General features: G+C 52.1%; 1 protein-coding gene across 1 annotated transcript; it reads right to left on the bottom strand.

The window, feature by feature from the left end:
• Nucleotides 1–4,874: 4,874 nt before the first annotated feature.
• BCL9L (BCL9 like) lies at nucleotides 4,875–18,201 on the bottom strand. Its single transcript, XM_035346067.1, has 7 exons — nucleotides 17,818–18,201; nucleotides 15,027–15,149; nucleotides 12,783–12,993; nucleotides 11,952–12,036; nucleotides 9,159–11,538; nucleotides 8,021–8,287; nucleotides 4,875–6,579 (listed from the first exon to the last, which is right to left on the bottom strand). Exons 1-7 carry the CDS (start codon nucleotides 18,116–18,118, stop codon nucleotides 5,423–5,425), a joined length of 4,524 nt encoding a protein of 1,507 aa, XP_035201958.1. The 5' UTR covers nucleotides 18,119–18,201; the 3' UTR covers nucleotides 4,875–5,422.
• Nucleotides 18,202–27,249: the final 9,048 nt, after the last annotated feature.

Here is a 27,249-nt window from a genome sequence, read left to right as displayed (position 1 = left end):
TGCAGAAAGGCACCACCCCTGTCACATGCCGGAGAGGGACAGTGCTGAGCACTGCTGCGTGGCTCCCGCAGGGAGGTCACGTCAATGCCACCATGACATACCCAGCCCTGTGTGACCCAGCCCTGGGCACCACTCTGCAACAGAGGCTGGAGCAGACAGCCCACAAGCAGCCCTGGTGCTCACCAAAGGGGCCACGGAACAGCTCCCAGGGCAACGTGCTGCTCCCTCTTTCCTATGGGGTGACTGAGCTGCCCAGGAACTGTATCTTGGTTGTTTTAGTTAGCAGAGATCCTGCTGCGCACAGCGACCGTGAAGCTGTGGCAGGCAGTGAAGAGCACACCAACAGGCGCGAGGCAGGGAACGCATGAGTGACTGCATGCCTGGGAGCACTGTGGAGCAGGGGCTCTCCTCCCACCCTTGCACAGCTCCAACGCCCCTGCCCGCTGAAGCTCTCACAGAATTTCATTTTCCTTATCAAGACAACAACCTACTGCCTTCCCCCAATCTCCCAGTGGGAAACAAATGCTCAAGCACTTCAGTGTCCACACTGCTGACTTCTGCATCTTCCTCATCCTGGATGTGGACATGCACCACCCAGACCCGCTCGCTTGGTTCTTGGCAGCGTATGCTACCCCAGCTCTGCACTCAGGCAGCAGCGCAGCCCCTGCCTCAGCTCCAAGTGGTCCCCATGAGCCCCAGCACAGGCCCCACACACACTGCAGTAATCCCAGCCTGCTTCGTTTGCTCTGGTTCTCCCCAAAAGTACACAGCAGCTACGGCACACACACTTTTTGCCATGACACAGGATGCCCAGCACCAGAGGGAACCGTGGGACTCCAGATGCTAGCAGACAGCAGGGGCAGCCAGTCCTAACCCTAGATCACCTCTCCACTCTACAGTCCTATCAGGACTTTGAGTTATCTCAGTGGTCATGCCCAGCCGCCCCCCAGCCCTGTGCATGCCCACCTACCTGGGAGGTGTCCCGTTGCACCTCATCCTGCCTAGGAGGTCCCCAGTCCCAGCCAGCAGCAGAGGTCAGTTTCTGTCTGCTACAGGAAGGGCACAGCCTCAAGGCAGCATCCACACCAAGCGCAGGTGTCCCAGGTCCTCCAGGAGCCCACAGATATCTCATGAAGACCAGGAGCTTCTCTTCAGAGGCACACAGCTGCTGCCTCAGTGGCAGGAGATTGGACCGACAGTGATGGGAACAGCACTCACAGGTCAGCTTGGCACTGGGCCACTCAACCTTGCCCACCCCTGCCTGGCACCAGAGGCTAGGAGCAGCCACCAGGCCAGGATCCACAGCTAGAACAAAGGGACCTGCAGCAAGCAAGAAAAGAAAATGAGGCTGCTTCTCCTGTAGCTGTTGATTACTCGCAGCACTTAAAGAACTGCCTCAAGCCACAGAAGCTAGAGGACGGGCTAGCACAAGAGGATGGGACAGAACAGCAGCACAGCCTGGACTTACAGAGCAAAATCCACAACTGGTTAAGGAACCACGCCAAGCTGCATGGTCGGGTCTCACTCTGTCCTGGGGGAGGGAGGCATCACGCAAGCAGCTGATGAGGTCCAGATCATTCACTTAGCACAGACTGAACAACTGACCCTGCTGTGAGCAGGGGCTGACCTGGATTTCACAAAAAGATGACTTCAGCTGCAGTGAAGTCTCAGCATATATTATGCATGGACAACTCTGGCATCCCTGAAGAGCTCCTCTCCTCTCAAAGAGAGCCGCTAACTGACAGAAAAGTATTTACATTGGGTCCAGCTGGGCTCCCTTATCAACACCAACCTGCCACAGGTGACATTAGCTGAGCTCCTCCAGGCACCACCATGCTGTGCACACCTGCTTGCAACCCTGCAGAACATCACACAGACCATCGAAGACAGACACAAGGTCAGGTTTTGAAATTTGTCTTTTTAATAAAAAGGCACCTATAAAACAGGTCAATACATTACAGGCAGCACAGATACCCAAAAACAAGCCTAAAAATTGTTTCAAATAAAAACCAATAAGATGTCTTCACATATTGTATTTATATATTTATATTTATATATATATTTATATAATGGTACAAAATGACTGGGGAAGTTTCTCCATGGGATGACAGAGAACAGGTCAGTCACCATTACCTCAATGTGAAAGCTAATTCCACGTGTGTGATTATTTGATGTACTGAAAGATGCTGTTTCCCAACGTTTACTTTTCAGAGCCAGAAAAACATTGCAAAGTCATGGCTAAAACATGGGCAAACCTTTTACTGTGATTAGGTGGAGTCAGTACACAGAACTCAAGCTGAGAAGCCGAGCAATAAACTACAAGACACGAGACTAGACACAGCTCACGGCAGCGGGTAGCCGGCTGATGGCAAACTCTGCCCAGGTCTAACAAGGACTCACTGTTACTTAGCTTCCAGAGAAGCTCCTGCCATAAGTGCTGATCTCGGGCACAGTTGGGAGCGGTGCCCAGGCAGAAGGTGCTGTGCAGCACCTCATCTCCCTGTGGTTCACCCATCACAGCAGTCAGGGTAGGGCTGGTTGGCTTCAGGGCAGGGGGATTTTGACGAAGAGCCCTGACTGCTGCTCTGAAATCTACAGCTCACAGCTGAAATAATGCCAGGATTTGCCTTTTGTATACAGGCCTGCTGAGTTGAAAGGGTTTGCTTCTTAGTAATATATCACCAAAGGACAGGTCTTCCGCCTGCCATCAGGCTGCCCGCGCCCATGTGCAGGCAGCGGTGGCTTCTCCAGTGCGGCGGAGCAATGCACTGCGGGCTCGGGCTGACACAGGGACAACGTGCTGCTGACGGAGTGACGATGGGAAGCCCCAGGCAACTTTTGAGTTGGGCTGGGTGGAGAGGACAACAGGGAAGGTACTGACAGGCAGAGATCTTAACTGGACCAAAATAACAGCTGTCTACAGACAAACAAAAAAGCTTTTTTTTTAAATAAAAATATTATGGCTTTAAATTAACCAAGACTAGCTGGTGGGTGATGAGCAAGGTTCAGGGATGGCATTGGTATTTGGATGTTTACAAGAAAATACCAACAGGCAACACCCCAAAGTGCAGCCAAGGGAAGCCACAGCCTTTCAGGCTAGTCAAGCTAAGAAAAAGCTGCATCTGCTCAAGCCACATCCTCCCAGATGAAACACACACTCTGCAAGGATGGAGAATCCAACCAGCTACAATGTCAGGTCCAAAGCACACTTACTTAGCCCGGGTTGAAGACTATTCCTCTTTGCCCTAACTGCTAAGGCAGGGACAAGCACTTTCCAGGATTGTTCCTGCTTTGCCGCTTTTGAAAACAATGCTCAGTCAGATCATAAACAACACAAAGCAGGAGACCAGAGTGAAGTTCTTTCTCAAATCCAGACCCACACTTGTAACCTGGTACTGCACTCTACAAATACCCCAACACTTCAAGGTATTCCTGATTAGACTTTGTGGCTAAATCATTACAGATCCAATCAACACAGACACTGGATTGACATTTCACCACCTGCCAGTCTTCTCCAACAGCTTTGCAAGACAATAAAAAGCTTTGCCAATCCCTCTCTACTTGACAACCTCCCGTTCTGAAAGCCTTCTCCTCCCTGTGGTTTCAAGTAGGGAAAGGTGAGCGCTGTTACAAGAGAGGTAGTATGCTAAGTCTGGCTTTGCAGAGATAATCCTCCAGCTGGTGTTCATGTGGCAATCAAGTGCCCTGAGTTCACAGTGGGATACCCATAGGGTACACCATGCTGGAACGCGGTCCCTGCAGAGATCCAGAGATCCTGTGTGTACAGAAGTGCATGTGCTTAATCCCACAGTCCCTTCAGTGGACAGACACAGGAAAAAACACTGGTGCCTTGTGCAGGAAGACCTTACAGAATGGAAGATGGGAGGGCGAAGCACATCCAGAAAAGCCTAAATTGTTCAAATGGCTTCCGTCAGCCTAGGAATAAGAACCTCAGCCTCTATATCAGAAACAAAGAGCAGCCCGTGGACAGCTCGTGACACGCAGCTGCCACACAGCTGACACCATACAAGACAACTCTGATTCTGAGATGTAGTATTGCATGCAGGGACAGCTCATCTTCAACAGCTGGCCCTCTACAGTGCAGTATGGCAGGGCTGCAACAGGTAGCTTGGGGCAAGATGGAACAAAGATTGCCTGTGAAAGCCCAGATGAGCAGGACAGGCAAGTGTGATGAGGAAGGAAGACCTGGGAGACCATTCAACAGCAGAGGTAGAGGGAACATGTTGTGATCATGGAGGACAATGGGTGGGTAAAGGACTGGTGTAGGAAGTCTGTAAAAGAGCAGGGCTCCCAGCTGGTCTCTCCTGGAAGCACAAGAAGGAACCATCCAGCTCACCTCGCACCTATCCCTATGCCACACTGCCCACAGGACACACCGCATGAAGGGAAGAGAAAAGACTAGAGATGGCACAGCTGGTTGAGACCTTCAGGCCCAGCATGTTATTATCTGCAGAGCCTGGATCCTTGCTGCTTTTCTAGCCAGCCAGCTGGCATTCTCCCTTTCACAGGCAAAGCAGCTTCACCATGGAGCAGTAACAGCTGGATCCTAAGAAACTACGGCCTCTGCCCGGCCAGAGGACCGCTGCTCCAATGACTGGGGCCACAGTTCTGACCTCCCCAGTGGTCCTCAGTCATTGGTTGTGTTCTTGTGCTCAGCACAGACTCCACAGGGGCCTTAGATCTGCATGAAACCGTACACCCTGCACATGCAAACTGTTCAAATGCATGAATAACACAGGTTTGACAAAGAGTCACTCTATAATGGAATCTCTCAATGCCCTGTGCACCCTGGGGGATCCTCCTGCCTCCCCAAGGAGAGCTTTCAATCCTTGTACACTGTTGCCTTTAGCATGTTTTTTTTTTTTTTTTTTTTTTTAAACATGTTTTGAGGCTTCTATTAAAACACAGAAATACAGAACAATTAAAAACCAGCACAAGTTTTGCCGTTCTCAGCGACCTATTTACAGCTAGTTCCAAAAACCCTCTTGCGCATTTTGGTTGCTTAAAAGGAAAAATAAAAAGGAAAAAGGAAAAAAAGGACAGAGAAGAAAAAATTAAAACAAAAACAAAACAAAACAAAAACACTTGAAGGAGGAAAATGATAAATGAAAACTTTACAAACTGCCACAGGGTCTGGAAGTCCCTGGACAACACACAGGGTTCAAAATTAACAGCCCCACTCCCAGTCCCTCCACCCTCCCCTTTCCTCTCAAAAAAAGGGAGAAAAAAAAATTCACATCAAGTTTACTGCACATGTGGTTTTCTGTAGAGAGGCAAATCTGATATGAAAAGCATCCCACTTGATGTCCTCCACTGGCATTGGCCCCAACCCGCCCCCGACGAAAGTTTTAAAAACGTTTGTACAATCAGGCCCCTCCCTGTCCCAGTGCATCAGTGATGCTTAGAAAGGCAGGTTTGCCATGTTCCCTGGCCCAGGGATGTAACTCATTTGGCTGTCCAGGGAGACACTTCTCTGCCTCATTTGGTGCGTGACCATTAGGTTCTGCTGTGGTGGGGGCCCCATGAGCGAGCCCTGAGGTGACATCATGTGTCCCGTCTGGGCATACATCTCCCCTGACACAGACATGCTCCTCTGCTTGGCCTGCATCAGCATGAAATTCTGCTGGGCCATCAGGCTCTGCTGCGGAGACATCATGCCCTGGTGCATGCTGTTGCCCATCATGCCCTGCTGGGGCGGTATGCCTGTCCTGCCCAGCATGGGCACTTGTCCGGGATGGCACATGGGCATGCCGAGTCCCCGCTGCACGCCTTGCTGCCCTGGAAGGCTGGGAGCATTCATACCTGGCCGCACAGGGGGCTGATCAGCCATCATGTTCTGCAGGTTCATAAGGTGGAGGTTGGAAGGCTGTGATTTGGGTGCTTGGCTGTCACTTTTGGGGAAATACTGCAAGGTGCTGCTTGGCTTCTCTGATGGGATGATCCTGGAGAGGTCGAACTCAGGGATGCCAGTGGGCGTGGGGCGGATGACCTCACTGAGCTCAGGGTCATTCAGCACCGATGCCACTCCGGGGAGCACGGCAGGGTAGGTCTCACCAATCCGAGGGATGTTCTTGCCCATTATGTGCTGCTGAGGGGGCATCTGGCCAGGCTGCTGGGCAGGAAGGTCGTCAGGTGGCAATGGCATTCCTGGGGGGTAATGCTGCTGCATGCCAGGGCCACCTGCCCCACCAGGGACCATGGGCATGCCTCCTGCAGGAGACTGCATGGCGTTGTGGGGCTGCTGCATGCGGGGGAACACGAGCTGGTTGGAAGGAATCATCTGCGAACTGTTTGGCACAGGGCCACACTGCTGGTTCAGCGAGTCCTGGGGCCCTGGGGGGAGCATCATGGGGTTCGGGGGGGGTACGCCTGCCCCTGGTGCACTTGGGTGCATAGGAATGTTGGAGCCCAGCGGGTTTGGGGAGGACATCATGGAGGTAGGGGGTGGTTCATGGGAGAGAGGCTGCTGACCAGGCAGGTTCATTCCCATGGGGCTCTGAGAGGATCCAGGTCCCACGGAGTTTAAGTGCAGTTGATTTGTCTGATTCCCTGTCACACGTAAGGAGAAGAAAATGAGAAGAGTTAACTCTGCCCACAGACCTCTCAGGGCTGCAAAATCCACACCCTGTGTGAGCTTGCTTTGCTCTCCTGCTCCAAAAGCCCCAAGCTCCAAGTAAGGGGATGCAAGAAGAATGCAAAGCATCAATGTCAGAAAGAAGTGCTCCAAAATCCAGCTCCCTAAGCCCACGAACGGCAGAGAGCTATTTCAGTTTCAGTCACTGCAACACTGTCAGCCAGGACTTTGCCACTAGAAGAAGCTCCTGCCAGAGAGACAGGTGATACGTCAAGGCCTGCCTGGGAGCAGCTTAGTTTCAAGGATGTTAACAAAACACCAGGGATGTTAACAGAACACACAGATGCAATTCATGTTGATTTGTAGTTCTTATGGCCTGCTAATTTTATAGTCCCAGATAGCTTGGCATGTTGAAACAGCTCTATGGGGACACCATGATCTCAGCAGAGCACTCAGCTGCCTGGAAAGCACGGAAGAAGTGACCCTTCACCACTGCCTGCCTGCAGGGCTAGCCCTCCAGCAAGCTCCTGTGACCACACACTGCTGGGTGGCAAGACGGAACAAGGCAAGTGTTGGCAGCCCAACACAAGTGCTATCTAGGAGGGAGGAATGTGTTCATCAATACAGCAGAGCAAACGGGGTTTGCAGAGGGGTTCAGTTTCAGAGGCAGCAAGTGCATTTGCATGCCTGCGGTCAAACTAAGTAACTTCTTAGCAAAGAGTCAACAAGTTGATTTTTCATTTTGAAAACCACGAAAATTATTTATCAGACAGCTTTAAACTCCAACATCAAGTAGTACAGCCTGCTGGAATTCCCCTTCCCTTTCATGCTGGTCACCAAATGACGAAAGACAACCATTTGTCTAGCTGTCCTCATCAGTGCCACCAGCCAGTGAAGCATGTCTGGCTGTTGCTTACTGAAATCACAACTGTGCTAAGACATAGCCTTGCTCATGCAGGCACCTGGCTCCACTCACAACCACCAGACTCCCAAGCCTGGGTCTGAGTGTCCTTGTCTTGCTGCAGAAGAGTACAAGGGTTCCAAGCAGCAGACCTCTGCCTGGAAGTCTTGGGCCTGAGACGTATCCAGGGGCAGTGAAATTCCAAGGCCAACATAGCCACATCGAGTGAAGATTGTTCCAAAAGCTTCCAGAGCTCATGGAAGAAGAGTGCCTCAAATGCCAGACTGGGTTGTGTCCTTTCAGGCTCCAAACCCAAGCCAAAAGCTGATGGTCAGCCTGGGCAGAGACAACTGTTACAAGCGAGAGCAAATTTAAGCTAAGAAGGAAGTTGGTGAGGGAACACAACTTGCTGTTGCCTGCTTCAACTGTACAACTGCTCTCTTCCAGTTCATCCAGTCCATTAGACCTGTGGACAGCAACAAGACAGTCTCATCCCCCTAAAGCCCAGCCCTGCAGATACATACCTGACATGCTTCCCGGTGGAAGCATAGGCCTGTCTGGCAGCAGCTCATCATCAGAGGAGGCAATGGTTTTGATGGCATTGTGGTAGAGAGGTGTGGAGCTGGGCATAGCATACTTGGACATCTGAGACATCATCAGAGAAAGGGGGTTCTGGGAGGGGGATGGATCTGGAGAGGAAGTAAAAGGCATATTGGGATTCATAGTGCTAGAGGCTGGTTGGTTACTGGCTGGTGCCGAAGAACTGCTCCTGGGCCCAGAAGGGAGAGAACCTGCAAGCAAGAAATAGACAGCTCAGTACTGCCCACATGCTGTGGCTTGCTCCTGTCAGATAGCAAAACTTTCTCCCCCTTACAATGGCAGCCATCAGAGAAGGCTGCAAGACAGCTGGCAAGGCCCAGAGTCCTCCAGACTCAGAGGAGGCCCATGCTCCAGAACTGTAATGGACTTCCACTTCAAATTGCCTGACTTCCCAACTCAGACACAGACCTTGAGTTGCTGCTGAAGAAAAAGTTGTTCCATTTGCCCTTCCATCTACTCAAAAAGGCCCTATCTGGGCCTTACCTGGGAAAAAAAAAATCCATAAAAAGTAAGGGCACACATAGACACAAATGTCTTCCCACTCCTGGGAGAGCATGCCTGCGGTCATGAAAGAAACACCATGGGGAGAAACAGCCTAGCAAAATGGTGGCAAAATGCAAAGACAGATGACAAAAATACAGTCCTTGAGTCATTCCAATGCAGGGCATCATTCCCATGACATCTACCCCAACTCCTGCATGTAGCATCTCTCTAAGCTCACAGCTGTCACCTCTGCTGTCAGGACAGAAACTACCCTGCTGTGCCAGCAGGCAGTGGCTGTAAACACCCTCTGGGCTGCCTGCAACAAGCAGCCTTGTGAGCAGAGCAGGAAGGAGAGCAGGAGCATGTGCTTCACAGCGTACAGGGAGCATGGGACTAGAGCTGGCAATGTGATCACAGCCCGTCTGAGCAGGCTGGATTTGTGGGATGGTAACCACAGGAGCAGAAGGTGACCAGTGTTGATCATAAGGAGCCTTTGATCACAGAGTGCTTGTTCCAGGATTTGGGATGTCCACACACTCACCAAAACCATACACACTCCCACACAAGATAGCAACGTACCCTGATCCAGTCCTGCCATGGAAGCAGAGGAGTTCATGCTGAGTGTCTGCTTGCTCTGGTTGACTCCTGGGCTGGGCATTGTGGCTTTGGGAGATGGCACCCAACCAGGGGAAGGAACAGCCATAGAAGGGGACTTCAGGCGGCTTGGTGAGCCAGTCGGGGACCGGACGTTAAGTGAAGAGCTCATCACCTGGGGGGACTTAAGGGGTCCAGACTGGTTAGAAGGTGGCATGCTGACCATCTGTGAGGGCGTTTGTGGGGACTTGAGGTTGGCAGAAGGAGAAGTGACCAGTGGTGAGTGCACTTGGCTGAGGGTGGGGGACTTGAGGTGACCCATGCTGGGAGAATTCATCTGGCTGATGTTGATGGTTAGGTCAGAGGGCCGGCGGCCCAGCCCCCGGGAAGGTGCTGGATGCATGTTGGCCAAGTTGCCCCCTTGTGCAGGAGTAGGATTGGTGGCTGGAGGCAGAGGGATGTGGCTGAGTCTGGTGGTGCCGCTGATGCTCCCAACAGGCATGGTGCCTTGCTCAGGGCTGAACATGTCTGAGGTGCTGCTCATCTCCTGGGGCATGTTGGGGTAAGGTCCTTGCCCGCTTGAGAAGCCTTGTCCTTGGCTGGGGAACTGGGAGGGAATCACCATTTTCTGCGTCCCCCCCAGCATAGCATTGCCATTGCCATTCTGAGCCCTCACCCTGGCCAGCTCCTCAGGGCTCATACCCTGGTGGGCCATCATGTCAGGGCCCCTCATCTTCTGTGACATCATCATCTGCTGCTGGGGGGTCATCTGGACATTGAGGTTCATGTTCATGTTCATGTTGACATTCATGTTCATGTTGAGGTTGCCAGGGCCCATGGGTGCATCCATATCCCGAAGGCCTGACTGGCTCATAGGAGGGCTCAGCATCCCCCGAGTGCCTGCAAAATCCATACCCATTGGGGCACTGCTCAGGGTATCCCCTGTTATCTGTCCAGCAAACATGGATTGATCCATCTGCCTGTGAGCTTGTATCATCCTCTCCATCTCCATACCCTGGTTCATGGAGCTGCTGGACATCCCCATGGGCCTCTGCATTGCGACTGGGCGTTTCTCCATCAGCTGGTGCCTCAGGATCTCCTCCCTGGCACGGGGATTCATAAACCTTTCAGGGTCCCCTTGCCCTGATGGGTACGGCAGGGAGCCTTGCGGAAAGTTCCCAGGGCCTCCCATAGGGGGCAGATCATCACTCCATCCCATGCCAGGCCTGACTGGCCTCTGCATAGCATTCATGGGCCCAAGAGCATCCAAGGACATGTTCTGCATCCCTCCAAAGCCAGAGACTCTCTGCATTTGATTTCCAGGGAATCGTGGCCCTGGGAAGGGTGGCCCTCCCCTTAGCTGCATAGGGTCCTGCATGTCTATAGGTCCCCGCAGCTGGCTGCCCATCCCTGGTGGCCACTGCTCTCCAGGCTTGCTGTGGTAAGGTGGTGGGGGCCCACGCATCATCATGCTGCCCATAGACTGTGGAATCATGATCTCCTGCATGGGCCGTCCATGGATGCTAATCTGCTCTTCTTTCCGGCGCTTCTCTTCATAGTACTCTTCCTGCAGCTTCCTCCAGGCCACTTGCTCTGGTGTCAGGCTGTCCTGGTTCAGCCGCTGCATCATCATGTTCATCTGCTGCCCCATGTCAGTGCCTGGATGGTGGGGTACCTCATGCTCCAGGCTGGGGCCACCAAGGCTCTGTGTCTGGGAAATCATGGACTGCAGAGGCTCTTCATACTTCTTCATGCTGGCAGGCGGTATGGGTGGCTGGGCAGGGGCAGCCTGTGACTGAGGGGCAGTCCCACCCTCACCTGTGGTTTGGCTGGACTTCATGAATGGCTCTGCCTCCCCACTGCGCAGCAGCAGGCGCTCAATGTCCCGCAAGGTCTGCAGAGAGCGCTCTCGGTGCTCCAGCTGCTCCTTAGAGAGCCCCTCTGAGTTCATAGGGTTTCTGGGGCCCAGGCCTGCCTGCCCGTTCCCCTGCATCCCTGAGCCTGGGCCCTCACCGAGGAGGCTGGAGCTAGATGTAGCAGAGTCCACTTGCCCAGACTGCATGGTGTTGGCAGATGCAGTGGGTGTATTTGGGTGGTTATTTCCAGGCTGGTTGCTGGCACTGTTGTTTCCCAGAGAGTTGGGAGTCAGATCTCTCCGGACATCTTCACTTGTCCCTTCCTGGGGCAGGGTGCTGGGTGCAGGCAAAGCTGTTTGACTGATGGACTGAGGTGGAGGAGGAGGCTGTGGTGGGGGAGGCTGTGGCTGACTAGCTTGAGGTGCTGGTGGCTGGGTCTGTGGAGTGTTGGCAGTAGGAGGGTTAATCGGAGGCTGCTCAGCAACCCCCAGCACTTTATGAGCTGGTGCCTGATAAAGAAAAAGGAAGCCAAAGTGAGCAGGAAAAAAGTGTGTATGGTCTTCCCCATACCCTAAAGGAGACTTCTCTGTCCCAGAAACATGCCACATGGCTGCTCTGCCTTCATTCCTCATGGGGAAGAAGCAGGCCCTGTCACATGTTCTAGAAATCCACAGTTATATATTCTGCCAGCATGGCTGCAGGGCCACATGTCATGCCCCGTCCCAAACTCTTCACAGCTTACAGCAACAAGGACTCACTCTGAAGAGGTTTCAGAGAAAAGCAGTTTCCCACACCACTGAAAGGGAATTCTGATGCCCCCCTTCCTTCACAGCTGAGTCAGGAGCTGGGAGAAATGGCCATATCAGAAGGGAAGGGTCAGCAGCACATGCCAACAGGAGCATTTGGTCCATAGTTGGTATACCTGGTCTAACTTTGCCCGCGGGACGTTTTGCTGATGATAGGCCAGAATGGAGTCAGCTCGGCCCTGCAAGACAGCTTCCGCAGCTCTGGGGAGAGAGAACCAACCACCCAAGATCAGACATTGTGCCCCATCCCAGGCCCCTGGTGCCACCTCCTCTCTTCAGTCCTATGGGTACTGGGAATTCTTATGAGGCAAACGAGTAGGGAGGATATGCTCAGAGTCCTCCCACCTGTCCTGCACAGGCCACGGTGAGGTTCTCTAACTGAAGACCACTTGCCTTGGAATTTCCCTCTTCCCATGTTCTGTGCTGGGCCCTCTGCTCTGCTTTGTGCCTGTTGCTCCACACTGCCTTAAGGGTGGCTTGTTGCCAAAATGCTCTGGGATCTACCACACAGAATCTATGATCTAACAAGCTGGACTCCATGGCTGAGATAATGCAGGACAGAAGTGAGGAATCGAGTGGAGAACACCAAGAGTTACATGGCACTCCCTGTGATACCCCATCCCCCTAGATGCTTCTGAATCAGTTCAGCAGCTCATACTGCTTTGGGCAAATCTTCAATTAGATGCTGACTAGATATACTCTACAGTGAACATCACAGAAAGCATTGCTAGACGTTGCTGAGAGGAAGTGTGCACAGAAGGCGAAGTTTGTCCATTAGCGGTAGCTGCCAGCAAACTTCCTGAACCTCAGCAGGGATGCACTCTGTGTAACTGAACAAACGTGAGACACGTTTGTCCAGCTCTCCTGGAGTCAAGTGCAGTATACAGCAGGCGGCTGTGACAGGCCAGTCCCACACGAGTGGAAGATGGACAGGGTTTCCTGCTTACGTGTTAGCAAGGTGCGTTGTAAAGACGTAAACGAACTGTGAAGGCTGCTTTCCTGTTCCGCTGCCTCCACCTCCTGCACCATCTGACCGTAAGCCTGGGGCAGCACCATGAGGCGTGCTGGAAGAACTGGTCTCGTTCAGGTTTGGCAACGGGTTGGACCCTGGGCCAAGCTGCGAGGCTGTGGACATTGCAGGGTCTGCTACATTACAATCTGTGGGAGCACAGGAGTCAAGTTACTAAAGCCAGCGTAGCAAGAGAATCAGAGCAGTCTTTGCTGAATGGCACTGTTGTCTGCACCGGGAGAATTAACAAAGGGGATGGAGGGAAGGAGGAAGGCTGGAGCAGCAGGCCCTCAGCCACAGCAGAGCAATCAGTCTCTTTGCATAAAGGCCACGCCACTGCAGAGACCTGTGTGAATAGCAGAGCTGGGCATGAAAATGCGTCTCGGTGTCAGGGCGCTTCTCTTCCTTGAGAGAGAGGAAAAGCCACTGCGTGCCTGGCAAGGGCCCGGGACTCTGCGCTCCTGACACCGGCAGAGGGCAGCATCCACCCAGCAGTCCCTGACATGGGGGTGGCCGCTGTCCCCAAGCATCCCAGGGGCCCAATTTTGGTCCCCCCTTCACCTCAGAGTGAGGGGTCAGGCTCACCTCATCTCCCTTCCCACGGCTGTAACAACACACACATGGGTAAGCAGAGGACAGAAGAGATGCTTTTCACCAGTGATAATCATTAATCATCATCAATCATTAAATATTCTTAATTAATATTAATAAGCATTGTAAGTAGCAGCACCATCCATCACTTTCCTCTCGCATAGCTCCATACACACACGCTACAGCCCACCAAGACAGGCTCCCTGCTCTCCTTTCACCAAGGACCTCCCTGCAGACCCACTCGACACTAACACCAGCAGTCAGTCTGTTGCAAAGCAGTGAAGAGCAGAGACACCACTGGAAATCTGACGTGGGGAGACACGCGATCCCTCCCTGCAGGCCCTTGCCCCTCGTCAGCCCCACCTTGACCAGCTCTCATCACGCAGATCATGGAGAAGGCTGTAAAGGGAAGGTGGCACTATCCCTGCCCACAAATACAGCCACTAGGCCACTGGAAGGAAATGACTAGCCCACTGCCACCCAATCAACTGGAAGAAGAGTCTAGCGTTTTGGGAAACATCTTGGAGAAGATGGCTATGGTGTGCTGGCAGGCACAAAAGCCACCCTCTACTTGGTTGTATACATGTCTGTGTTTCACATCCACCAGGGCCCTTGCGTGCCTCAAGGCCCTGCCCTGTGGCCTTTTCAATACTTAAATGGGACTTACAAAAATATGGAGAGCAACTTTTTCACAGGCAGATAATGATAGAACAAAGGGGAATGGGTTTAAGCTAAAAGAGGGGAATCTAGATTAGGTATTAGGAGGAAATTCTTCACTCAGAGGATGGTGAGGCACTGGAACACAATGCCCAGAGAAGCTGCGGATGCCTCATGCCTGAAGGTGTTCAAGACTAGGCTGGACAAGGCCCTGGGCAACCTGAACTAGCAGGTGGCATCTCTGCCCAGGGCAGGGGGGTTGGAATTGGATGATCTTTAAGGTCCCTTCCAGCCCAAGCCATTTTATGATTCTATGAAATATTCTCCTTGCTACAAATTGAAAGTAAACTGAATTCTAGATGCAAAATATCCATGAATTTTGATACATTTAGAAAACAGGAGAGACCTACATTTTGCTGCCCAACACCCTCATGAAATATGCACATTTGCTGACTCACTGTAATATCAAACTGCCACACAAGGGAGAGTGCTGCTTCCAAAGAGAAATAGACATATTTTTTCTAACATCTTGAACTCTAGTGGACAGAAGAGATGGATATTTAAGCAACTAGACATGGAAGTTCACAAAACCTTTACACCTAAAAAAATTTCAAAACATCATCCTAGGCTTTAGGAATAGCTGGGCTTCAACTAATGGCTGCGGCTGGAAGTGGAAGAACTCCCTGAACACCTTCGGTGATCCCAGCCTTGCCTGAACCACTGTTGAAACACCAAGAGCCTCGATAGACACCCACCCTTAATACCTTCCCCCTCCAGCATTTCAGTGGCATCTCTGTACAGAACAGGTTCCATACCTCACTGCATGGCCACAAACACTCTCACAGCACAACGACCAATAATGGCCTGCCACACCACACTTTGAGAGATTTGGCTTTATTCAAGCTTCTGGGTGGGTGAGGAGGTAGGTACTCACTGTGTGCACTGCTGACGGGCTTGTCGTCTTCCTCGCTGTCTGGTCCAGAGCACCATTCGTCCCCACTGTATGGCTGCTTCCTTTCCAGCACACACCGCCGCTTGCTACGGGGAGCTACCTCACCTGTGAAAGGATACAACAATCAGAAGAGCTGATCTGAAGAGACCTGTCGGGGGGCTGGGGCTCTGTCCAGCTGCGTGACACACACTGGGTCGGTCACCTTGGTGAAAGCAGATAGGGCAGCACAAGGTGCAAGGGCCAGGCTCTTCAGCTTGGAGCTCACCAAAGCCCAGGCTCACTGACCATGTCCCACAGCTATCTAGGCTGGCACTGAGACACTGTACCCTGCCAAGGGCTACCCTGGGCATGGTGTGCCAAGACCCTGAACAGCAATGGGATGCACACAGGGCTCATATGCACTGGTGAAACACAGCCTCCTCTATTCTGAGCACTGTACCAGGGCTGCAGCACAATACCTTCCAGAAAAGCCTTGGCTGCAGGGGTGAAAGGCCCAGGATGAAAGCCCCTCAGCAGCATCAGTGCCTGGCCTGAGGCACTGCTCACAGGAAGACTTCTGCAGCCCATGTTCCACCTGAACTGCTACCCCACAGCTGTTCACAGCAGCATGAGGCTGAGGATGCCAGCAGCTCTGCTGGACCCAAGGATCATCCTGCAGCCGCAGTCCAGATGCTCGCTCATCAAAGGAGGCAGAGCGCTGGCTGTAGTGCTGACAGGATAGCACAGTCAGTACTAGATTGTCTGTCATTCACAAAAACTCAAGTCTAGCACAACAGACAGACAGGGAGCTTGTTAGAGGCCTGCTGGTTTCCTCCCCATTCTCTTGCTTGCTCCAGCCAGACAGTTCCTGCAAGGGGACCTCCCAGGTGCTTGCCCTGCCTGACACCAGCTGAGCACTAAATCCTGCAGCTCCCCACCAGGCTGGCAGTGAGGACTCAAGATTACTGCTTCATCCTTGTCCTCCCCTCCTCTGCACCTACACTGGCTGGCTCTGCTCCTCCACAGTTCTGCACTCCCACATCCACAGCCATCCCTCCTCCCAGCCAGACGCATGGATGCACGGGTCTCCTGATGAAGTACTGAGCAAGGCTGTCTTTTTGGCCTGGCCACAGACTTCAGAGCAGTAAGTGGAAAGAAAGGTCATTAAATAACAACACTCACCTCCCCCACTGCTTCCCCCCATCAAGCAATCAAAGGCAGACAGCCTCCAAAACTGAGCAGAAATAAAAAATAAGAGACAGGACCGGAGTATGACTATGGGGGATGCTCGAGGACAGAGCTGCTCTGCTGAGCAAGGCAGCTGACACAACCTGTGCTGGACAGAGCTGAGTTTCTTGGCTTGCAAGTTGCTTTTGTACCCTTGGGGACTACCAATTTCCCAACAAGGCAGAAAACTGGTTGGTCTCTACAGGTCCTGTGATACCTACACCTTCCATCAAATACACAAGAGGATGTGGCTAGGACAATCCCCGCATGTCAGAGTGCTCCGAGGGATAGCTCTGCCAACCCAGCCCAGATGCAAGGGGTGAGCAGCCTCACACTGACATCTCCCAGCCCTAGTAAAGGTCCTCAAGCACCTGCTCAGACTGGGCTCAGCCCTGTTCTTTAACATAACACTCTCTGATCACCCTTTGTATATCATCTAGTGGTTTATGGGCCATATTCACATGACACATCAGTGAATTGCAGCATAAATGTAGGAGATTCAGGCATTCATTCCTGGTCATGTCATTTCAGTAATTTTTCTGTGGAAGTCTGGGCTACAAGACAACAGCAAGATAAAGCTAAAATGCTTATGACCAATGGCATACATTAACCTCCCAATGCAGCTGGGAGAAAGCTTTCCTGGAGGCAGTAGGTCTGCTCAGGTATGTTCCACATTCTTCCAAGGCACAGCTCTGGCCTATGCCAGCCAGGCACCACACCTTAGTTTGTGAAACCAAATGCTTAGGGGGACAGGTCAAAGTAGTGGCACTGCCTGTGGACAACAAGACAACAACTTCAAGTGGCCAGGTGTGAATCTCAGCCAGAATCAAGGGCACCATTGCTATTTCTTCTCCAACAAGCCTGTTTCCTGTAGCCAAGCGTCACACGTAGCCATTGAGCACCAGGCTTGGTGGAATGCAAGAAACTACAGGGAAGGCCAGCTGGGGCAGGGAAGCCAGAGGGTTTGGAAGTACTGACTCAGCCCTTTTCCAGAAGCTACATGCTTCAACACAAAAGTCACCCATAGCTGATGAAACCACAGAGCTGTTCAGAGACCCTTGCAGCACCTCCTCCCTAACCACAGCTGAGTAGCTGGACAGCTGCAAGAATACCACAAAGGCAGATCTTTGCCAACAGCAAGGAGATGGGAAAAACCAACCAACCAACCAACCAACAAAAAAAAACACTAAACTCTGTCCTGAGGTGAAAGTCTGTACAATACAGAGCAGGAGCACTAGGAGCAGTTTCAGTGAACCAGGCTCTTGCTTAGCACGCCTCAGAAGACCATGAAAACCAGAGTCCCAGACTCCCAATGCAACCAGCAATTTAGGGAATGAAATGCAAAAAAAAAAAAAACACAGTGACATCAGTCAGCCACTCTGCTCCTAAAGCTGCAGATATGACAAGCAGAGGTGCAAAAGACGCACAGGCAGCCAGGGCAAGCTCAAACAGAAGTGGCAGCATGGAAACACAAGATGCTCACAGCTGCTCCTATCCCTGGTCCTGCCAAGATGCTTGGAGCAACTGAGAAAAGGACTTGCTGAGTCAAGGTTTAGGAGCATACTACCTTTTGATTCAGTGTCCAGCGAAGGGGTGCTGGCTTCTCGTTGCTCTCCAGAGTCCACTGAGATGCTTCGTTCCCGTTTCACCTTGCCCTTCAAGGAGCTGAAGTTTGGGACAGTGTTCTGGCTGTTTTTCAGTCCAGAGTTGCCAGGGGAGATCTGAGTGGCCTTGCTGCCATGGCTGCCCGCCCCCACACCCTTTGAGCCCAGGTTGCAGGTGGGCGCTTGGCTCACGTTGTGGTGCTGGGCTGGGGCACCGCTGCTGCCTGCCTTGCCATGGCTGGGCAGTTTGTTGTCAGGGTGCATTGGATTGGCTGAAGCGTCCCACAGCACCACTGGAGGGAGCTCCCAGGCCCTTCGGTCAGAAACCTGTGAGAGAAGAGGGCAGAGGGTCAGCATAGAGCCTGCAGGTCAGGCAAAACGCCTGCAAGGCAGAACCCAGAGCTGCTCGTGCCAGGAATCAGGCCTGGCCCTTTCAAGCAAAGGATCCTGCTTTGCAGCCAGCTGCGGGAGGACGAGCAGCACACTGCCACCCAGGCGATGTAGCCTTGCCAGTCCCAAAGGCAGAGGCATGGACAGAGAGCCCTCACTTAGAAGGTCAGGACTATAACAGGGTACTGCTGCATGCCAGCCTTGCCCTTTGGTGCACGGAAGTACCCTGAGCGCTGCTTTGACAGTGTTGCCAGACGTCAAACACCTTTGCAACCCTGAACTGAAAGCTGGTGCCCTCATGGTTTCAGGGCCCCTTCTGATGTCTGGGCAGCCCAGGCACTGATGCTGCTAACTCAGCATCCCATGCTCTGTTAAACATGCAGGAGACAGCTGTGGGAACAGAAAGTGATCTTGGCACACACCTACAGAGAGAAGGCTGGGAAGGGACAGAGGAGGACTAAAAAGGCTTGAGGCAGCAGAGAAACTCTCCTGAGCAGAAGAGAAGACCAATCAGGCTGCAGAGAAGGTAGAAAAGGCAGTCCACTACAGGCAAGAGGAGAGCAGGGCATGTGGGACCAGTCAGCTAAGCCACATCTCTGTCTCTCAGGGACCGCAGGGATGGTGCTGGCTCCTACCCCCAGCCCCTGCAGGGAAGCTCCCAACTCAGCACCAGCTTCCAGCCCAGCAGGATGATGCAACATGCCCAGGGCCTGCCAGGATAATATGGCGAAGCTCTGCTGCTCCAGACCCAGCCCATCTTTCTGGAAAGCCCTGCAAGCTGAGGCAGAACATTTCAGGGAAGAGGAGGTCAGGGCAGAGCATGCAGGCTTCTGGGGTGAAGGATGTGCATGCAGCTGAGAAATGCTGCAGCAACAGCCAGCCCTTCTTGCAGGATCAATTTGCCTTAGCAGAATTTCTTATGCTTGCACTGGTATTCTTCCCCATGGAACTTCATGTGGGCACGATGACCAGATGACTGGGCTGCAGCTGCACAGTACCAGAGCACTTCAAGTGTTCTGGAAGGCTACTACCAACCACCAGTTTAGCAGCCTGGTAACTGCATCCCTCCTGGCTTACGATGACCTCCTACTTCCCACAAGTAGTTTTGGTCAGTATGAGACAGGTGACCTGCGGTGCAAGGCTTCAGTCAGCCTCATCTCGGGGGCACAAGAATGGGCAGAGGATGTCTGTTTGGGATGTCCGACTCTGACTTTAGGAACACAGCTCTTGAACACGGACTCCTCCTGGCCTGTACTGTGTTCATCACTAAACCCTCTTGGACAGTGCTGGTGCAGAAAGAAGCACATCCCTACAAGAACTGCTCTCCTCAGCTGGAGAATGTAACACTTTCACCATCAGGACCTCACGTTCCTCTGCTACAGCTTCATTCCTACTCAGGCCAGGGACCCTGGAGCTGCAGTCCCTCCTTTCCCCTGTCTCTCAGTACCTGCCACAGCCTTCTCTGCTTCTTGGGGAGGGTACATGGAGGGAGAGTAAGCCATGTGTTTCACAGAACCACAGAATGGCTTGAGTAGGAAGGGACCTTAAAGATCATCTTATTCCAAACCCTCTGCCATGGGCAGGGACACCTCCTGCTAGATAAGGTTGCCTAAAGCCCCATCCAACCTTGTCATGTGTTTGTGGAGGCTGAAGGATTACCTTCTGATTGCTTACTTCTGTTATGTTGCTTGCGTGACACCCCCTCCACACCGGCAAGAACCTTTCTCTTGCATAGGCAGACAAATTTCCCAGCACGCATGGCTTACCGGGACCATGCTCTGCTCTTCCCAGCTGGACTGAGCAGGCCAGATGCTGAGCATGGATTTTTTCTGCCACCCAAGGACAGGAAGTACCGTCCCCAGGTGAAACCCCACATCCCTAAATAGAACAGAAAGAGCCCAGCAGCACCGTGTGCACCACCTCCAACTTGCTGAAAGCAGGCCTGAAGACACACCACTGGCAAAAGCCAAGTGCTGGTTGTGCTGGGGCAGAACACTGCTCCCAGAACAGCACACAGCCGAAGAGCAAAGCCCCCTTTGCAGACCCATAATCTCTGAAAGACAGGGATTGCTGAGAGGCATGCATTGCATCTTGCCACCAATTGCCAACGAGTTCCCTGCCTGTAAAACAGATTTCTTCACACATGCTCCCTGCAGGGTATGGGGGAGCCAGCAGCCGGCTGGCCCAGCAGTGCCCAGCAGAGAAGCTTGCAGCAACAGCACTGCTGCACGGCCTGTCCAGGCACTGGGAGCTAGTTAGCTGGATCATTCATTCACAGCTTGGCCTATCGCTGCTTCCTAACCAGCAAGTCGTTAGCTGCTCCCTCCTCCTCCACACACCTCTCCAAGGGCTCTGCTCTAGCCTGAAGGAAGATGGTGAGCCACAGTGCTGATTAATTTTCACAGCACATAAGGGAGTTGCTAGCCCTTTAAGCCTCAGCCAGTCTTGCTAGTGCGCTCTTGTTCTCTGGGGACCTATTAATAGCAGCTGGAAAGATCACATCACTCTCTGGATATTTATACCCCTCATTCCACACCAGGAGAGATTTATGTCAGAGTTGCTGTCCCAGCGCCTGCCCAATTGCTCTGTCAAACCGCCTGCAGGGGGAGGGGAGCGGAGCAGGGAGGGCGACACAGAGAGGGCAAGCAGGGAGGAGGAGAAGTTCCATATGGTACAGACTGCAGCATTCAGCACGCGTGCTGCCTGCCATCATAGGCTAGCCAGCCTCAGGGAGCCTTCGCCCTGCTGGAAGAGGCTGCTGCCAGACAACACTCCAGACAGCAAGCCCTTCAGCAGCTCCACCGCTGGTGGCCCGAAGTCCCCACGTGCTGCGGCACTGGATTCGCAATGGGCGATTTTGGTAACACAACGCACCATAGACCCGAGGGTCACCAAGCGATTAACACCAGTGTGCTGCTACATTAGCTAAGGAGGAGCCACCATCGCTATCCACAACAACTATGGGCTAGAGATGCAAGCCTGACTGGGGCACATCTGCATGAATGCAGTATTTTATTCAAAACAGATCCCAAAGTGTCTCACCAAACGTGCTCAGCAGTGCTGCAGCACAACCTCGGTTGTAGCGCAGCAAAGGACGGGCATGTGAGTACCCTGAGGAAGGAGGAAGAAAGTCAGGTCCCCGCTAAGACCATGCCTGAAGACTCTAGAGATTGATGCTCAAGATGCACCCACTATCCCTCAATTCTCAGGGCAAATTCATTCATCAAGGAACAAGCTGGAAGCAGGAAGGTCCCTCCAAAGGCCCCGGTAGTAATCACAGCACTTGCAGCAGCTGTAGTCACCCAGGAGAAGTAGAACCATTTAATAATCCAGTACCCATCAAAAGACAGGCAGGAACTGGGGCTGGCAATACCAGCTCAAGGGTACTACCTGCGCAGAGAAAACGATGCTCAGACCCAGTTTAGGCTGTAGTCCTTTGCTCGTCCTTCAGAACCGCACAGAACCAGGAGAGCTCTCGTGTCCTGTGCCTCAGAGATGACCTGACCTAAGCCAACACCCCAACTCAGAACAGCAGCAGGAGATGCCCGTGCATGACACCCACAGCCAGGGCAGCAGCCTCAGTGAAGCCTTTCAGCAGCACTGAACGATGCAGCGTGGATGAAGAAATAACGTTCAACTAAGAGCCACAAAATAAATGCAGCCCCTTTCCCACAGACAAGCCCACTGTATCGCACCCCCCTACACAGCTCCCTGTTGCAACTTATCATGGAAGCTTACCATCAGTGGCGCTTCATTCATGGACTAACAAGTGGACGGCCACCTCTAGGTGCAGCCTGGATAAAGCCCAACCAGATGCTCCATCCAGGAAGACAGATGTCTCTCAAAACCATAATTCGTGAAAACAGGAACCATAGCTTCCTTCCAAGTGGGACACCGCACAGGCTGCATTCTACAAGGGAACACCTCCTGTCCGTGTAAGAGGAGGTAACGAGGGTTCAGGCTTCACTACTCTGATCTGCTACTTTATTGGGCTTTCGGGCTGGGTCTGCATGGTTTTTGCTGCCAGAGAGCACCTTTGGGCATGAGACACCTCTAAAAAGAAGAGGCTCTCCAAGGCATAGGATTTCCCTGCTCTTTCCAAGCCCAGCCAGCCACAGTTTTTCTTCTGGTCATGTCTTCAGTGAGAAAACAGGCTATGTTTACAAGCTGTCAACCAACACGCTTAGACAGGACTTTTCAACCTGTGGCAGGGAGCACAGCCAGCAGCCCCGAAGGACCTAGCAGCCACCCTAACGAAACCTTTGGATGCTGCCTGCAAAACAGACAAGCCTTACTCACTGTGAGGTCCCTCCAGAACATTACATTTTAGGGGCATCTTTTTAGAGTTCCTTCTTCCTTCATTTTGGGAGTGGGCATATGCTTTGGAGAAGACACACTATACCTCACCTCGACTGCTGATAGCACACAAAGTCAACCATAGCTGACCGGGGATCCTGGCTCAACCAGCAGTGCTTCCCCTGGGAAATTCTCCCATTCTCCGGTCTTAATTGAGCCCAATCACACTTCCTTTGCAAATTCTAAGGGAAGAAAGGCCAGAAACAGCTGCCTGCAGATTCTACTGTGCTTTCAGGAGTAGCAACAATTGGATCCTGTTGCGGATGCATAGCAGGAATCCACCCCAGCCTCCCATCTGTGTGGTTACAGTGTGCTGACAGACACCTTGAGTGCTGCGAGCTCCTCGCACACACCCATTCCAACCAGATTCCAGCAGGAATGCACACATCTGGGCCATAGAAGAGAATTAATTAGAAAGTAGATACACTGACATGGGGAGACAAATGATCCAAAACATCTTGAAAAGAACATGACAAAAAGGAGATTCTGGCTCCCTCTGCAATTTAGCAACACACCCGCTCCAGCACAGCACTTTAAAGACAATAGAAAATTTAATTCCCAGTGGCTAAAGCAAGGATCCAAGACTCCTTGGTTCTACCCCTGGCTGCCACTGATTCCATGGGTGACCTTGACCAAGATGGATTGTTTCTAGCTGCCTTGATATCCCCACCATTAAACAGGGTGACAATCTAGCCTACTTGATATGGGAAAGGAGGCTTACAAATCTCTCTGCTGAACGAAGTGCTACATCTTAAACGCAGAGAGAATAATTGTGTCTTGTACATCTGAAAAGCCACAGCTTTAAACCAAAGACTTAGACCTTAGCAGAAAAGAAACCTCAAAACAAAACAACAAAAACTGCTTTCAGTAAGACTCCCCCAGCATGGTCTGAACAGCAGTAGAGGGGGGAGAAGGAAAACTCTGGGCAAGGAGAGACTGGTCTGACGTATTCCTGGTCCTGGAATGGCTAGCTGATAGTTCAAGAAACCTGAAACCCCAGTGCATTCCCAGAGGACTTTCTGGTGAATCATGCTCCTGCTCCCTCTGAAGGACGGTAACACAGATTTCAAACATCGCCGCACGAATGCAGAGACCATGCCTGCCTCCCAGCCTCCACTGTCTGCCTCCCAGCCTCTACCCCGCCAGGCCGGCAGGTTCCACACTGCCATGCCCACCAGCACTGCTGCAGTGCTGCCTGCCCCTCAGCCCCAGCAGGCAGCCAGCACCAAGAGAGCAATGGCAAAAGAGGAAGCGAGGAAACCAGAATCACAACAACTCAGAAGGATGAAGCTTCACTGCACCTCCCCTCCTATCAGGTGCTGGGGAGAGCTCTTATGAAACCTAGATAAATACCAACTTGTGCACACACATGCCCCCACAGCTCACGGACACCCAACATACGAGATGAGATGGGCTGTGACAAAAGTGATGCAACAAATGGAACGTCACTCATCCCCTCTCCTCTGGCCAGTCCAGGAAGTTAGAGAACAGGTTGACATCGCAAACACCCTCCGACCACACCACCTATGAAGACAACCTACCCTCTCACCCTAGAAACAGCAATCTTGGGATCATCCTAATCCAAAATGTCCCATGGACCCCACCACAAACTCAACTGGAATGTCTTAGCTTTTGAAACGAAAGGACCCAGGCAAGCTCAGGGGCTTCCTGAAGAAAGCATACATGGGGTCAGCAAAATGAGTGACCCACCAAAGAGTTGATGCCTCCTATAACTCTCTCTCACCCCAGGTCTGGGTAAGATCGTGGGCACACTGCCTAACACCACTCCTAGACTACTAGTTACCCCAGTGTTACCAACAGAAAGGACTAGAACGCTTCCAAAGAACTACCATACTACTTCCCTAAAGTCAAAGCATTTCACAGAGGCAAAGGCTATAACAAACTTTTCAGAAGCAAGATTTCTGATGTTCAAGACTCTTGGATCTTTTCTGATTTGAGAAAAAGGCCAGAATCAGAAACTTGACCTTTTCCATGCAAAAACGGTTGTTCCAAAACAACCTTTTTGCAAGACCATTCAATGGATTTTGATTCCGTTACAGTGAGAAACAAAACCATCAAAAACAGTAGCAGAACAGTATTACTGTCATCCAGGCAGCTCCAGCCAAGATGGGCTTTGACAGCCAGATGGGCCATGGAACCCATGGGCCATGGAACCCACCCGAGCCCAACAAGCCCAGCGCAGGGACAGCATGCTATTCAGCTGGGCAGCCACGGGACTGTCTCCTTAATTCCTGTATTGGAGCACTCGAGCATTTTTATCATCAGTGAGAACAGTGTTAACCCTGGATGCTACTGCAAAAGGTGTTCCCATCTGAACCTTGTTTTGGTCAAGAAGATGTGGAGACGTCACGAAGCAGGGAGTTCTACTGGGCTACACAACTACAGACAGGACAGAAGTCATCTGTTCTGAATGTGTCATCATTATCAAGCATCAGGAAATTATCTTGCCTCATGTTGTCAGATGGATGATCTGGAGAAGCCTGTTTTATCTTCCATTAATTTCCCATGTCCTTCTTGTGTCCTTTTCAATGGCAGAAAAGATGGTACCCTCACAAACTTCATGGGAGGGCTGCAAAAGACCTGCAGAGAAAACCTGGCACTCTGTTGAACTGTAGCAGTTCTCAGAGTCATTTTAGTAGACCTTACTGCTCTCCTACTTGGAGCTGCCTTGGGAACAATACATGTCAGCAGGGCTGGCGACCACAGGTCTCAGAGGTCTTTAGCAGGACAAAATCTCAGATTCACCTTCTCTTCCACATACAGACAGACACCCCCCCATAGCACATGTGGAAAATAAGGCTTGGATGAAGCATCTTAAAGCAGGAATCCTGTCTACTTTCTGCCCTATATCCTACAAGCCTTGCTCCTGCCACAACTTCAGTCCATTGGTGGCAGAAGAGCTTCCCTTAGCACTTCCTTGCCCATAGCTCAATGGTTTCTCCCACTCTTACGTTTCTTCCACCCAACAGAGACTGGCTTCCCATCCCATGCTCAGGGAGCCTCTAGGTCTATTACTGAATTTGCAGATTCTTCTAGCTTTTCAGTCCAACTGGCACATTCCCTACTGAAACCCTGCATGTGCCAGATGCTGCTCGACAGTCCCATGCAGCTCTTGGGATGTTCACAAGGAATTATTTAATACACCAGTTTCCGTGACCTGCTGGAGAGCAGTCAGCAAGAGACCTCTGGAGAAGCTCTGGGTGCCCCATATACAGGACAGCAATGCGAGCCACATTTTCCAGCACAGCACACTGCCGTGGTCTAATAGTTTCTAGGAGGTCTGGGAACAAAGACAGAAACCTCTTCTAAAGGTACTGCTGTTGCTCTGGGAACTTTGTTTTCCTCCAAGGCACAATCTCTTCTACAGCTGCTCTGCCCAGCCCCAGCTCTGTTCTCCTCCAGAGAAGTCCCTGGGAATCCTGCTCGCTGCCAGCTGTCCTGTTGGGTGCAGCACCCAGCTCAGGACAACACCCTGGACTGCAACAAAGCAGGTGTGCCAGGATGCACAAAGACTACCTCACCTACACGTAAAGGGTACAGTCTTCCCATTAATCCCACTCCGGCAGATAAGACCGCAGACTGAACGCACCACCACAGCACAGAACAGACCTCCCCCTGTGCAGTCAATACAGGGGATTAAAGGACTTCAATTAATTCCCACTGTTTGTGTACTGGGGTTACCATAATTGGGTGATTAATGCTAAGAAGTCTAACTCGTGAGCTACGCCTCACACTGCCCTCTGCTACACCAACTCTCCTGAGCAGCAGATTACACAGTTTGCCCTGGTTTTCACCGTTTTCTGCAGAATAATACATGCTTCCAGACCTGGCACCCATGCCATTCTGAGCTCTTAGAAACGCAGCTGCACATACCTCCAAGCATACTTTGCTTCTGCTGCCAAAAGCAGTGCGAAGATACACAGAGTACTTGGCACCCTGCCCTGCAGGACTCTCCTTAAGTAATCTTCACAGTAGTCCTGGGACATAAATCCACTGGTGGCCAAGCTTATCCGTGTTCCAGCAAGGACATGACACTTGATCCCTTCCCCGTGCACAGACTCCAAGCCAGAGACAGAAGTGTTCCTGCGGCAGTACACGTGCAGGACGCAAAGGCCGTTACCTCCTGGCTCCCCACCGCCTTCCAGCCAGTAGAACCCAGCCTGGTTCCCAGCTCCATCAGCCCCTGGGAAGACGGCAGCCTGAGCCTCTGTGCTGGCAGCTCTGTTCTGCATCAGGGCAAGACCCGCAATCGAGCACAAGATCACACACCAAGTGCTTTGTGACTGTAGCAAGCCAGGCAGAAGCCCTGCACTCTTCCAGCCCAGAGAACTGGCCACGGTGCATTTCTCCCCATCTGGCGCAGCAACGCTCCACGGAGTACTTCTGACTCAACTACCATCCCCTCGTCCAATTCTTGGGAAGTCCTGGCAGTGACACCATGCTTAAGAACTTCTTCACAGTGAGGATCACAGAGCACTGCAACAGGCTGCCCAGAGAGCTCATGCAGTCACCTTCTCTGGAGATATTCAAGAGCCACCAGGATGCTTCCCCACTCAACCTGCTGCAGGGAACCTGCTTTTAGCAGGGGGGTTGGACTCAGCGATCTCTGGAGGTCCCTTCCAACCCCC

Source organism: Oxyura jamaicensis, chromosome 24 (assembly GCF_011077185.1).
Source record: "Oxyura jamaicensis isolate SHBP4307 breed ruddy duck chromosome 24, BPBGC_Ojam_1.0, whole genome shotgun sequence".
NCBI classification, from domain to species: domain Eukaryota; kingdom Metazoa; phylum Chordata; class Aves; order Anseriformes; family Anatidae; genus Oxyura; species Oxyura jamaicensis.
This window is presented reverse-complemented; position numbering and strand designations above follow the sequence as displayed.

Coding starts and splice junctions, on each gene's coding strand:
- BCL9L (XM_035346067.1), bottom strand. CDS start 18,118: ATGCACCCTGACAACAAACTGCCCAGCCATGGCAAGGCAGGCAGCAGC. Junction 15,150..17,817: donor GCTGGACACTGAATCAAAAG/GTAGTATGCTCC, acceptor ATCCTTTCACAG/GTGAGGTAGCTCCCCGTAGC. Junction 8,288..9,158: donor CATGGCAGGACTGGATCAGG/GTACGTTGCTAT, acceptor TCTTGCTTGCAG/GTTCTCTCCCTTCTGGGCCC.